Source organism: Miscanthus floridulus, chromosome 11 (genome assembly GCF_019320115.1).
Source record: "Miscanthus floridulus cultivar M001 chromosome 11, ASM1932011v1, whole genome shotgun sequence".
NCBI classification, from domain to species: Eukaryota; Viridiplantae; Streptophyta; class Magnoliopsida; order Poales; family Poaceae; genus Miscanthus; species Miscanthus floridulus.
In genome coordinates, this window is record NC_089590.1 from 8,065,259 (window position 1) to 8,077,460 (window position 12,202).

The 12,202-nt window shown below is 49.0% G+C and overlaps 1 protein-coding gene and 1 pseudogene across 1 annotated transcript; one reads left to right on the top strand and one right to left on the bottom strand.

Moving 5' to 3' along the window:
- The first annotated feature begins 613 nt into the window (after window positions 1-613).
- Window positions 614-958, top strand: LOC136491603 (uncharacterized). The gene has a single exon (XM_066487894.1). It carries the CDS (start codon window positions 614-616, stop codon window positions 956-958), a length of 345 nt encoding a protein of 114 aa, XP_066343991.1.
- Window positions 959-2,084: 1,126 nt separating this feature from the next.
- Window positions 2,085-10,769, bottom strand: LOC136491604 (uncharacterized; annotated as a pseudogene).
- Window positions 10,770-12,202: the final 1,433 nt, after the last annotated feature.

Genomic DNA, 12,202 nt, shown 5'->3' on the forward strand with positions numbered 1-12,202 from the left:
ACCATTAAATCTGCTCTTGTTGTATCCTACATATCTGGCACCATTTTTTTACATTGAGTGACGATCTTAGTGTGCATTTTGATTCTGTGGCCGGCACTGTTCTGCTGAGACCAAGGCTGATTAAGTTTTGTAGATCATGTTGTGATTTATTTTCCTACATGGCAGATTCATCGGATAAGCTTCTCTTTGCTTTCTAAATTGATAACTATAGGTCATTCCCCTGGCAATATGTCCAAGCAACTACATAGCAGATAAAAGATGTTGTTTTCTTTGGCAAATGGTTTTATCTATTCGCTTGAAGTGGAATGGCAACTATTACCATGCAGGGATAGTCAGCTAGAGCTAGGTATTGTAAGCAGGAGAGTTTCCTAGTTCTGCTTCAGATCAAATATCCAAGTTTGCCTTAAAAAGATGCTATATTTGTTTCTTTTCGTTCTTTAAAGCTCAACAGGGTTGAAAATCAATTCACGCCTTTTGCGCTGATCCTATAGTCTGTCATACTGTTTGCATCTTTGTTTTAAGCATCCATGATGTGTTACCGATTCACTGATGTGTTACCAATTTATACCAAGGCTTTGTTGCACCCTGTTAACTTGCAGCAGCGAGATAAATCATGGTGATCCCTCCACCAGAAAGGGCAGCTAGAGTAACCCGTTTCCTCAAGCCCTACCTGTTGAGGATGCATTTCACAAACAAGTATGTATCTGCTCAGGTCATCCACACCCCAACATCAACGGTTGCATGTTCTGCAAGCTCACAGGAGAAGCTGCTAAGGCCAAACATGGAGTCAACCCGTGACGTTGCAGCAGCTGCAAAGATCGGAAAGTTGCTTGGTGAACGCATGCTGCTCAAGGGAATACCTGCAGTGTCCATCCACATGAAGAGAGAACAAAAGTACCATGGGAAAGTGAAGGCCGTTATAGATTCAGTCAGAGAATCTGGAGTCAAATTGTTATGATTGTGATGTTGAAAACATTGAACTTACCATTTGTGCAACGACTGAGCTCTAATTCTGAAGTGTTGTTGATCAATGCAAAAATGGCTGGGATGTTGTTGTTTCGAAATTCAGAGCCAAATGGGACATGTTCTAGGTCAATAAAAGGATTTTGTTTGGACTGGGTGCCTTGTTTTTCTTTTTGTGTGTGGAATGGACCAGGAATGTTATCTATCTGAATATATCACTATCATCATTTATCAGGCGGTTACGGAAGATAAGTGCAGGAGTCTATGTTTTGGAGATGCCATATCTGGTGATATGCAATTCTTACGTTATTTCATAACGATGACCATGTTGAGCTAATGGACCAGTGGTCATGCTGAGGTCACAAATCTAGTTTTTTGTATCGTTGGTACCTGTGTGTTAACATTTGTGATTACCCTGTTATGGTGGCAGATTTGATTGGTGCAATTATGTAGATATGAGACTGAAATCAACCATAAGTTACTGAATCACTGCCGACCAGTGCAAAGAACCACCGGGTCAAAATTCTAGCGTGCTGCCTGAAGCTCTCCTCTGGACACAAGTTATCTGAACCTTGGGTAGATAGAATTCCATCTTACCGGAGCATGGAAGAAGGAAAAGAAAAGGGAAAATAAAAGGTCTCTGGACTAGACTATATCCAAAGTTACAATGTTTCTCCAGAGCACTCTGATATTAAACTCTTATTATGCACTTCAAACTCAGGGATTGATGGATATACATTAGGAAATAATTACCTGAGGAACAGATATGCAAACAAAAAACTTCGCACAGTCCATGCATGTAAATCAATCAAAGCCATCTTTTACTGTACAGAGTTCGATCACAAAGTAGACAAACGTTTCCTTGAGCAAGTCTTTGAGCAATCCAAGCTCAACACACGTCAGGGACATGCATGCACATCCCCCTTATTTCAAATTCAAGCACACATGCACACACACAACCACAAACCAATCAATAATATCCATCTCTTGATCGATGAGATTCGATGAGAGACGCATACAGATTAAGTCTTAAACACAACCAATTTGGTGGATGCATAGAGCGTCGAACCACCAGTTTATTCTTGAGAGAAATAAACATTCTTGCAAACACAGCACACCATCTAGTGGAGCAACAAATCCTTGATGGTCCATGTTGCAGCAGCAGCAACTTGCGGTGGAACTGAAAGTGGCAACACGTGATGCATGACAGGCTTGGCGCCCCCTGAGCCTACACAAAAATAATACATCGATAATAACGTATAAATGCATGACAAAATACGTACGTGAAGTGAAGAGAAAAAAAGACAGCACGTGTATGTAGAGCACATACAACAGTATACATACATACCTGGATACATGTTTCGATGGCCGATCGTTGGGAGGCGCCTGAGGCCCCAGCAACCTCTGATCCTGACACTCTCGAGCATGGGTGCTGTCATCTTGGCCTCGCAGATGTCTTGCAGACTGAAGAGATCATGCAGGAGGACGTGCTTCAGATTGGGGAATTCCTTCACCGGATCAGCTTCTCTGTATTGTTGAGGCACGTTGACATCATCATCCCATGGGAAGACCTGCTTGAGGTCACCACACTGAGTGATGTGGAGAGTCTCCAATCTAGGCAAGTGTGTGGAGCGTGTGACAATGGGAGGGCAAACTTGAGCCTGGGACACTCGTGCAAGTGTATGCTCTCTAGTGCTAGAAAGCTGCTTCTGTCATCATCAATTGATCCTTTGCTCCAAATGCAGGCAGCTGCAGAGAGGTCTGACGCCCAAATGGTCTCCAGATTTGAAAATCCGTACTGAAAACTAGAGGCAAACACTGGCTCTGTTCGCTTAAGCTTATCAATCAGAATCAGTCCTACTTTTTCAGCCATAGAACAGTGTTTTCTCTTACAACAAATTAGCCCTACAAATCAATCGTAGCAGCAATAAGTCCTGCGGAACAGGAGCACTGTCTCTAACTTTGGGCACCTCTCCACAAGGCACCATTCGAGTACAAATATGAAGTAGTACCGACTATCAAGTGGGCGTTTGGGTGTAACAGCAAGGATGCATGAATTATCATGCACGTGTAAGGAGTAAATGCGCTTCAGTGTCACATAGGGGCTGATTGGTTGCACGCGGGAGGCCATCCTGAGTCCCATCCCAGCACCGTTCGGTGCACTTGGCTGTGTTTGGATGCCTATCTCGTATCATTTTTCTGCTCCGTCTCATTCATCTTCACCCCTCCGTCCCGCATAGATCCGTCTTCTCGATTCCCACTTCCCTCGCGATGCAGGATGACGCGATGCACCCATGATACAGAGGCCCATGTGTCATACACTCAAAACTCCCATCCATGTATGCAACCAAACAAGATCTCATCTCGTACTGGACCAGCAACAAAGACAACCAAACATGACTGGATGCACGATTTGAGCATGCATCTCACCATCCTGGACCGGCTCTCCATCCCAGCTCTCCATCACCAAAGCAACCAATCACCCCCATAATGAATGGCTTTGATTCCCTTGTCGCTCTCCACATCTGTGATGCTAATACCCTCACCAATTTCCATATGGCGATGCAAGGGTGGAGGCAATTTCATCTCATTATCATAAGCAGATGAGATCTCCTCAAGCATGGCATCACTGTAGCAGCATGGTTTGGGGATAATCCTATTCACTTTTGATTTCCCACTACTACCGGCAGGTGGTACGTGCAGATCCAGATAAAGGTTTCTAGTTATCATGTCATTTTCATATGCATCTCCACTGAACAACAAGGACTGAATGATCCTTGCATCTCCCGTGACAACATAATTCATGTGTTGGATGGGTGAGGGGTCAGAATAATGGGGACATATGTCCTCTGTTTCGAAGGTGTCAATGCATAGAGCTTCCAGTTCCCTTGCTTCTTTCCACCAGTGTTGCACGCAGCTGCTTGCAGCCTATCAGGAACACCTTCTTCAGCCCTTTCACCTGCACAACCTTATCACTGAGGTCAACTCTTCTGACTGATGTGCTCGATAGGTTCAGCTCCTCAAGGCCAGGCAGTTCTCCACACAACAAGAAACTCTCTAAATGTGCACAACCGGCCAAAGATATCTTCAAAAGTTTGTCCGACCTTACACCTAAGCTGAATGTTTCAAGTGCTGGAGGTAGTCCTTCAGAGTCAATATGATCCAACCCAGCACAGCCATCTAGGACCAGAGTTCTCAGGCAAGTTGCAGAAGAAAAGCTTGGCAAAACTTGTAAGGTAGTATTACCAGACAGATCGAGGAGCTCCAACTTCTCCATGTCTGTGAATTCATCTTTTTTGCCTGTCTCCCAAGAGCTGGTAGGCTCGATTACTCGAAGCTTGCGGAGGTTCTGTAGTTGTCTCCAAGCAAGGTGGTTGTGCCAAATCCTTCCCTTCTTTATATGAACCTCTCTAATGTTTGATGACATCTGCTCTGCAAGATCTTGCCATAGATTGAACTCCCAATCCGTGTGGCTTATATCCAGCATCCATAGGCTCTGGAAAAATTCCATTATTGGTCTCCCTTGCTTGTCCTCCTCTTCCTGCCCTTGATCTTCACAGTGGTGTAATCCGAGGAATCTTAGGTTACGGCAACAATGGAAAGGAGGCACATTAAAGCTGAAATTGCATCCAGAAAGATACAACACACGTAGTCTTTCTGATTGCTGAAACATGTCACATGGTAATGTTGTGTATAATCTGCCTTTAGAAACAAGGAAAAATGATGTTAAATTCCGAGATAGTGCAGTTAAGTTTTCCTTTTCTCCACTGTCAGATGTATAGGTGACTGACTTCCAAACATCTGTGGATTCATGACCCTTAAACCTTACTGGACGAGAGGACAATTCCATTCTTTGCACTTGTTTATGGAGAGCGGTGGAAACCTCCCAGGATTCATCATCTAACTGACCTTGTTGTCCAATGATCCCATCGCAAACCCAATAGTTGGAAGCGTGGGTAGCCCAGTTGTAGTCCATGGTAGTGCCACCCATTTCATGCAACCACAAGATATATGTGATACACTTGGCAGCTATTTCTATGGTGATGCTCTGCTTATGTTGGATGTGTTTGACAACATCTCTGGCCTCTTCCAATATTAATTGAGCAGTGTCATGATCAAACGACCAATCAATATCTTATAGATATAGAGATGTGAACTATCCACCTTTTTCTTTTATTTCTGGGTTGACCCGAAGCCTTCCTCTGAAGGTCCACGGTACTTTATTGTTAGTGCTATTACTAAGCCACTCGGGATAAGGGAGGAAGCCAAAATCTGCCATGTCAGTTGTATTGTCACTTCCGTTGTGAAAAACCACCAAACAACTAAGGTCCCTGACGGTTTGATATATCTCTCTGGTGACCTCTGCTATCTCAACTCTAGAGCCTTCATCTACTCCGCTGAAATCATCCTCCTTGTCTTGCCTATCAAAAGTGTCAGTCACCGGACGGCGTTGAACACCGACGGCGAGGTCACGAACGCAGAGGTGGAAGATCAAGAACGCACGCAAACGCTGGACACAGAGTTTTGGTGCTGCAAATAGCGGCAACGTTTTCTGTTGTGTATTGCTTCTATTTATTGGAATTACAAAGCAGAGCTGTACAAGCCACGGCCGCACGATCACGCAGAATGCGCACATCCATCCCCATGCGCCGTAACAGCCGGCCATGGCTTGCATGCTCAGGTTCATGGCGAGCGAATCTCGTCCACTACCTCCTACGCACACGAACACCACATGCCGGTCCTCGTGTGCATGCAAAACTGAATAACTAACATGCTATGCTATGCAATGGACTACACAGGATTACTAACAAATTCTCCTCCTAATTCTTGTGTAGTCCCTGTACATCAACGACTCCAATTCTGGAACGTAACTCGCAAAAGCGTTCACGCCCCAGAGCTTTAGTGAGAATGTCCGCCAGCTGCTCCGTCGTTCCAATGGACTGAAGCCTCACCCTGTCTTCCTCCACGCATTCACGAATGAAATGAAAACGAACATCGATGTGCTTACTGCGATCGTGGAAGACGGGGTTCTTGCTGAGCGCGATGGCAGACTCGTTGTCGATCCTCAAAGTGACGGCGCTGGCCTCCTCGCTCTTGAGTTCAGCAAGCAGCCGCGCCAGCCACACTCCCTGGCATGCTCCCGTCGTCGCTGCAATGTACTCAGCCTCGCACGAAGACAGTGCCACAATCTTCTGCTTCAGTGACTGCCAGGTGATGGTGTTGTCGCCGAGGAAGAAGAGGATGCCCGTGGTACTCTTGCGCGTGTCAATGTCCCCAGCCAAGTCGCTGTCGCTGTAGCCGACGAGCTGGGGATCCTTCTTCCTCTTGTAGTAGCAGCCGAAGTGCAGGGTACCGGCGACATATCGTAGCACCCGCTTCATGGCCGCCAAATGTTCGGTGGTCGGGTTCTCCATGAATCTGCTGATGTACCCCACCGAATACGTCAGGTCGGGTCTTGAGTTCACCAAATACTGCAGCGAGCCCACCACACTGCGATACATGGATGAATCGATGGCTGGAGCCGAGCTCACCTTGCTCAATTTCAGGCGAGGCTCCATTGGCGTTGCACTGGAATTGCAACCCGTCAGGCCTGCTGTCTCTAGGATCTTGGCTGCGTAGGAGCTCTGGCAGATGGTGATGCCAGCCTCGGTCTGGGACACCTTCAGACCAAGGTAGTAGTGGAGCAAGCCCAAGTCGCTCATCTTGAAGGTGGCTTTCATCTGGTTCTTGAAGGTGTCGATGTCGACCTGGTTGCCACCGGCGATGATGAGGTCATCAACATAAACCCCCACCACCAGCCGGCGAGCTCCAGCTCCGCGCAGGTAGACAGCGTGCTCGGAAGCGCTCCTCTGAAACCCAAGTCCGATGAGGGACTCGTCGAGTTTGGCATACCATGCCCTCGGCGCCTGACGCAGTCCGTAGAGCGCCTTGACGAGGCGCAGAACCTTGTTCTCATGCCCACGGAGGATGAAGCCGGGGGGCTGCTCGACGTACACCTCCTCCTGAAGCACCCCGTTCAAGAATGCGGACTTCACGTCCATGTGGTGGACAGCCCATCCTTGACAGGCAGCGTGCGCCAGCAAGAGCCGAACGGACTCCAGGCGCGCGACAGGAGCAAATACTTCGTCGTAGTCGATGCCCTGCCGCTGCACGTACCCCTTGGCGACGAGGCGAGCCTTGTGCTTGGTGATGATGCCGGCAGCGTCCTTCTTGGCCTTGTACACCCACTTGAGGCCGATGGGTCTGATGCGCGCCGACGGCTCCACCAGCTTCCAGGTGCCGCTGGCCTCGATGGAGGTCATCTCGTCGAGCATGGCAAGGCGCCAACACTCATGGCGCATCGCCTCCTCGAACGACGCTGGCTCAGCATCGCTAGCCAGCAGCAGACGCTCCTCCAGGTCACGGTGGGCAAGCCCGGGCGTCTCAGCCTGCCCGAGCACATTGTCGAGGTGGCGGAGACGCAAAGGAGTGTCGTCGCCGTGGTCTGCGTCGAGGTAGTCACCAGCCTCGGCTCCTAGCGGGGACGCGAACTCAACGTGGGGCTGCGCCATGGAGCTCGATGCTAGAGGGGGCCCGTAGCTGGCTGGTGTCGCGGGCGCGCATGAAGGAGCCGGTGAAGTTGAGCCCGATGCAGAGGCATAGGCCGTAGTCGTTCTGGTGGTAGTGATTACGGGGAGCTCCTGAGACTCTGGCTCCTCGATGATGAAGTCAGCGGGCTCGTCGTGGTCCGCCGCTGACCATGCCCACTGCGCCGCCTCATCGAACACGACGTCACGGCTGATGTGGACACGCCGCGTCGAGGGATCATAGACCCGATAGGCCTTAGACCCCGGTTCATAGCCGACGAACACCATGCGTCGGCTGCGGTCCTCCAGCTTCTTCTGATGTGCCGTGTTCACCTTCACGTGGGCGATGCACCCGAACGTCCTGAGGTGCTGGACCGACGGCGTACTCCCATTCCAGAGTTGGTAAGGGGTCTTGCCACCGATCGCCTTGGAGGAGGACCTGTTCAGCAGGTACACCGCCTTCGTCATTGCCTCCCCCCAGAACACACCAGGGAGAGCTTTGGCCTTCATCATGCTTCTAGCCGTGCCCACGACGGTTTGGTTGCGTCGCTCCACGACGCCGTTCTGTTGAGGCGTGTACGGCGCCGTGAGATGCCTGTGGACGCCGAGTTGGGCGCAGTAGTCGACGAAGTCCGCGGCGGCAAACTCTCCGCCGCGGTCAGTGCGCAGCGTCACCAGCTTCTTGCCGCTCTTGCGTTCCGCCGCGGCCTGGATGTGCTTGATGGCGGTGGCCGCAACGTCTTTGGATGGCAGCAGGGAGATCCACATGAAACGTGAGAAATCGTCGACAAGCAGGAGGAAATATTTGTTACCGCTCGGGGTAGCCGGCGTGATAGGACCGCATATGTCGCCGTGGAGGAGTTGGAACGGCTCCGTGGAACGCCAGAGCGTCTTCTGGGGAAAAGGCGCCCTTTTCTGCTTGCCGGCGAGGCAGGCCTCACAAACTTGCTGCACCTGGTCGATGACGGGGAGGCCGCGCACGAGCTCCTCACGCCCCATCTTGCGCAGGGCGGCGAAGTGGATGTGGCCGAACCGCGCGTGCCACCTCCAGGCGTCGTCGTCGGTGCGCGCCGCCAGACATACAGGGCGCGCTATGTTGACATCGAGGGTGTACAGGCAGCCCGGACTCCGAGGGATCTTGGCAAGGAGGCGTCGGTCTTCATCACGCACCCGCATCATGCCATCCTCCACGAGCACCTGGTACCCGCCTTCGTCGAGCTGGCCGACGGAGATGATGTTGGCGGCGAGGCGAATTTTGGAAAGAAAAAACCAGAATTTTCTTCTTTTTTTATTAACATTAAGAAAAAAAATATATAATTAAAATGGAATTGGCAATATAATTTTTATGCACTTTTGAAATGAAAGAAAAAGGAAGGAAGAGAAAATCGATCTATATCAAATTTTGGAAAGAAAAAACCAGAATTTTCTTCTTTTTTTTATTAACATTAAGAAAAAAGAATATAATTAAAATGGAATTGGCAATATAATTTTTATGCACTTTTGAAATGAAAGAAAAAGGAAGGATTTTTTGCAATCGTTATTTCTTGCCTCTGTCATATCATGAAAACCTTTCGATTCGGAAGAAAAAAAATGTATTATCCATAGAAATAAAGGATAAAGAGAAACGGGGAAATTGATTTCTAATCCATATCTCTCTGATTCTTTATCTTACAAAGAAGAGACAAAGAAAAGAGCCTTTCTTATGGAAAAGCGGATTATCGTTTATTTTTAGGGATAAAAAATCGCAACATACTAGTTATGCTACTCTCACTATATTCGTCAACGATTGCCCTTTGAAGTGCCCTTTGGCTCCTCCACCTGGAGTAGTCAATGTGGATGATCCTATCAAACTTGTTCATCAGAGAAGGTGGAGAGTGCTCTGCTATAGCTCTGAGCACAGCAGAAGCAGCCAGTCCATCCCATCCTAGCCTGTTCGGGAGGCCGTATCGTATCGTGGATTATTTACTGCTGGCTGGTTTGGTGTGAGAGAAAAACACTGTTCCTGGCTGGAAATTTACGATTCCAGTGTCCTCCAAGTAAGGGATTATTCTTTGTACTCCCCGCTTGACACGGTACGCATCAATTTCCTGCATTGTTAAATTATTTGATGCCAATTAATTAGTTGGGAAGACAAGGGTTAAGAATCCATACGTGTCTAGCTGGTAGATACACGCCACTTTGGTTATGGTAAACACGGAGACGCCTCTTGGCTATGCACACTGAGGGTATTGCCGTGCGTACCTACGATTCCGAAGATGCTACGCAGCAGGCTGGCGACCTAATAATGTTCATCCTAACCAATTGTCCGTGCAAAGTTCATGCGTCCGTACTAGAGAAGACGCTACGCAAAACTATGAGCAGGTCATGCATCCGCATGCACATATGGTCAAAGCAAATCATCTTGTTTGTCCCGGTGGTTCTTCCTTCATCTAGAAATAATGTCTCTGCTCTTGTAGCGAGTTTAATACAAAATTAAATGAGATGTTCTAATTATTATGAAAATTGAGATAAATCACGATTTCCATGTGTCTGCTGTAACTAACATGTGCTCCTAGCTCTACCCCACTTATGCTGATTACGCTAATACATTATTAAAATAGAATTTAGTGTTCCTGACCCTACTATACAGTGCAATTTTGATTTTGCTCATACTTTTTAATATTTGTCATTTTGTCCTCGTGATTTCGAATTGGGGCACCCGTTTGCCTTTGGTTTGTAACTTAGTAACAATACTAAGTAAGGAGGGATTAAATAATGAAAAAAGGAAAAGAAAAGTGTAGAAAGGTAGAAGAGGTTAGGGAGAATCACCACACACCAATTGTGGGGGATGCCTTCATATATATAGAGTCATGTACAAGTACAAGGCGTACAATACGCTAGCTATAAAATAGACAATACGCTAGCTGTAGAATTATTCTAATACCCGCCCGTAGTCATAGCGGGAGGATCACGAACGCACAGACCAGTCCAAACATCCAAAAACAGCTGTATGGGAAGACCCTAGGTCATGATGTCGGTGAATAGGTGTGCCGAAGGGACGTGAAGGATGCGAACTTGTCCCAGAGCAACCTTGTCACGGACGAAGTTGATGTCGATCTTGATATGCTTGGTATGACGATGATGGACGGGGTTGGCAGTCATATAGACACTGTTGGCATTGTCGCAGTAGACGATCGTCGCCAAGGGAACCAAGACATGCAGCTCCTGGAGGAGTTGCCGTAGCCAGCAGAACTCGGCCATCACATGGGCCACAACGTGTTACTCCGCCTCGGCAAAGGAGCGGGACACCATAGTATGGCGTTTGGAGGATCAGGACAACAAATTGTCGCCAAGACGCAAAAGCCGGAGGTGGAGCGGCGTGTGTCGGGGCAGCCCGCCCAGTCATCATCAAAGTATGTGGTGAGCTGGTCGACGGGTCCGGTGCCCAGGTGAAGACCGACCGGCGGAGAGGGAGCCCTTGATGTACTAGAGAATGCGCTTGATCAACACGAGGTGAGGCTCACGGGGATCATGCATGAACAAGCACACCTACTGAACAGTATATGCCAGATCAGGCCACATCAAAGTGAGGTACTGGGAGAGCACAAGCGAGACTCCAGTACTCGGAGGGTCAGCCACCTATCGGTGTTTTGAGAACCGACTAGTAAATTTAGCACCGTGCTGCTCAAAGGAAATTGAAGGCCTACGTCCAGTGCCGGAGACCTGGGAGTATGTGTTCCTCAATGCCAAAGTGCTCCAAAACGCTTACAACAGGGGGTATGCAAGCTACAGTCCTAGTGGTAGGAAGAGTTCGAGGAAGGGGAAATCAATCGTTTGGAAGAAAGCCTAGCTCCCCTTATATAGTCGCGAGGGCCAGGTTACATGCAGAGATGCTAGGTTCTCCTATCCCAAGTGGCTAGGAGCCCGAGGGAGGGAGAAGCTAGCGTGTTTGTTAAGCAGTCCTTCTAGTCTTGTTGTCGCGTCCGGAATGGTAGTCGAGAGCTTGCTCCTTTATGCTAAGGCACTGTGTACGGTGGTAGTACTATGCCGGCCATGGTGGTACTATGCCAGCCATGTCGGCGCCATGGGAGTGGTGGTTGTTCACCAACTCCCTTGCTCAGCATGGGCTCAGTGTAGACGTCGTGGCCTTCGTCCTGGTTTCCGTTTCTTCAGGGGCAAGTCATGATGTCACTGTACGAGGAGGATAGGCGTCCCTTGTGGGCCTCTTGCCTCCTGGGTCGTGGCCCCATTGCTCCGACCTCCTAGGGTCAGATCGGGGGCATAGGATCCAGTCAGAGTGGGAGAGCTAACTCCCCATCATGGTCCCCACATCATGGTGTATGATCGTACGCCCGTCCATCAGGCTAGACGGGATTTGGGCAGTGCTGAGCCACGCAGGGTGACGTAGCTATGCCCTAGTCTGGTCTTGTCCATTAGTGGGGTGCTGACCAAGGCGATGCTCTGTCCCATGTCCAGACGGTTAGAGGGGCATCGTCCTTCTTGTACCCGGTGGAGTGCGCGCGTGTGCGTCCTATCCGGGCAGGCATATTGAAAGCATCCTTTTACCCCTCGCCCTTTCCTTAGCGGTTGAGATAGCAAGCGGTCATGGGGTACCTCGCAATGCCAAGCCAAGAGGTGGGCCTTGTATGGCTCGGGGGTGAGAGGTCATGGTGGGCTTTGTTTAGCTGGGCGGT

Excerpts from the sequence above, each read along its gene's own strand:
- LOC136491603 (XM_066487894.1), top strand. The coding sequence starts at position 614 with ATGGTGATCCCTCCACCAGAAAGGGCAGCTAGAGTAACCCGTTTCCTC.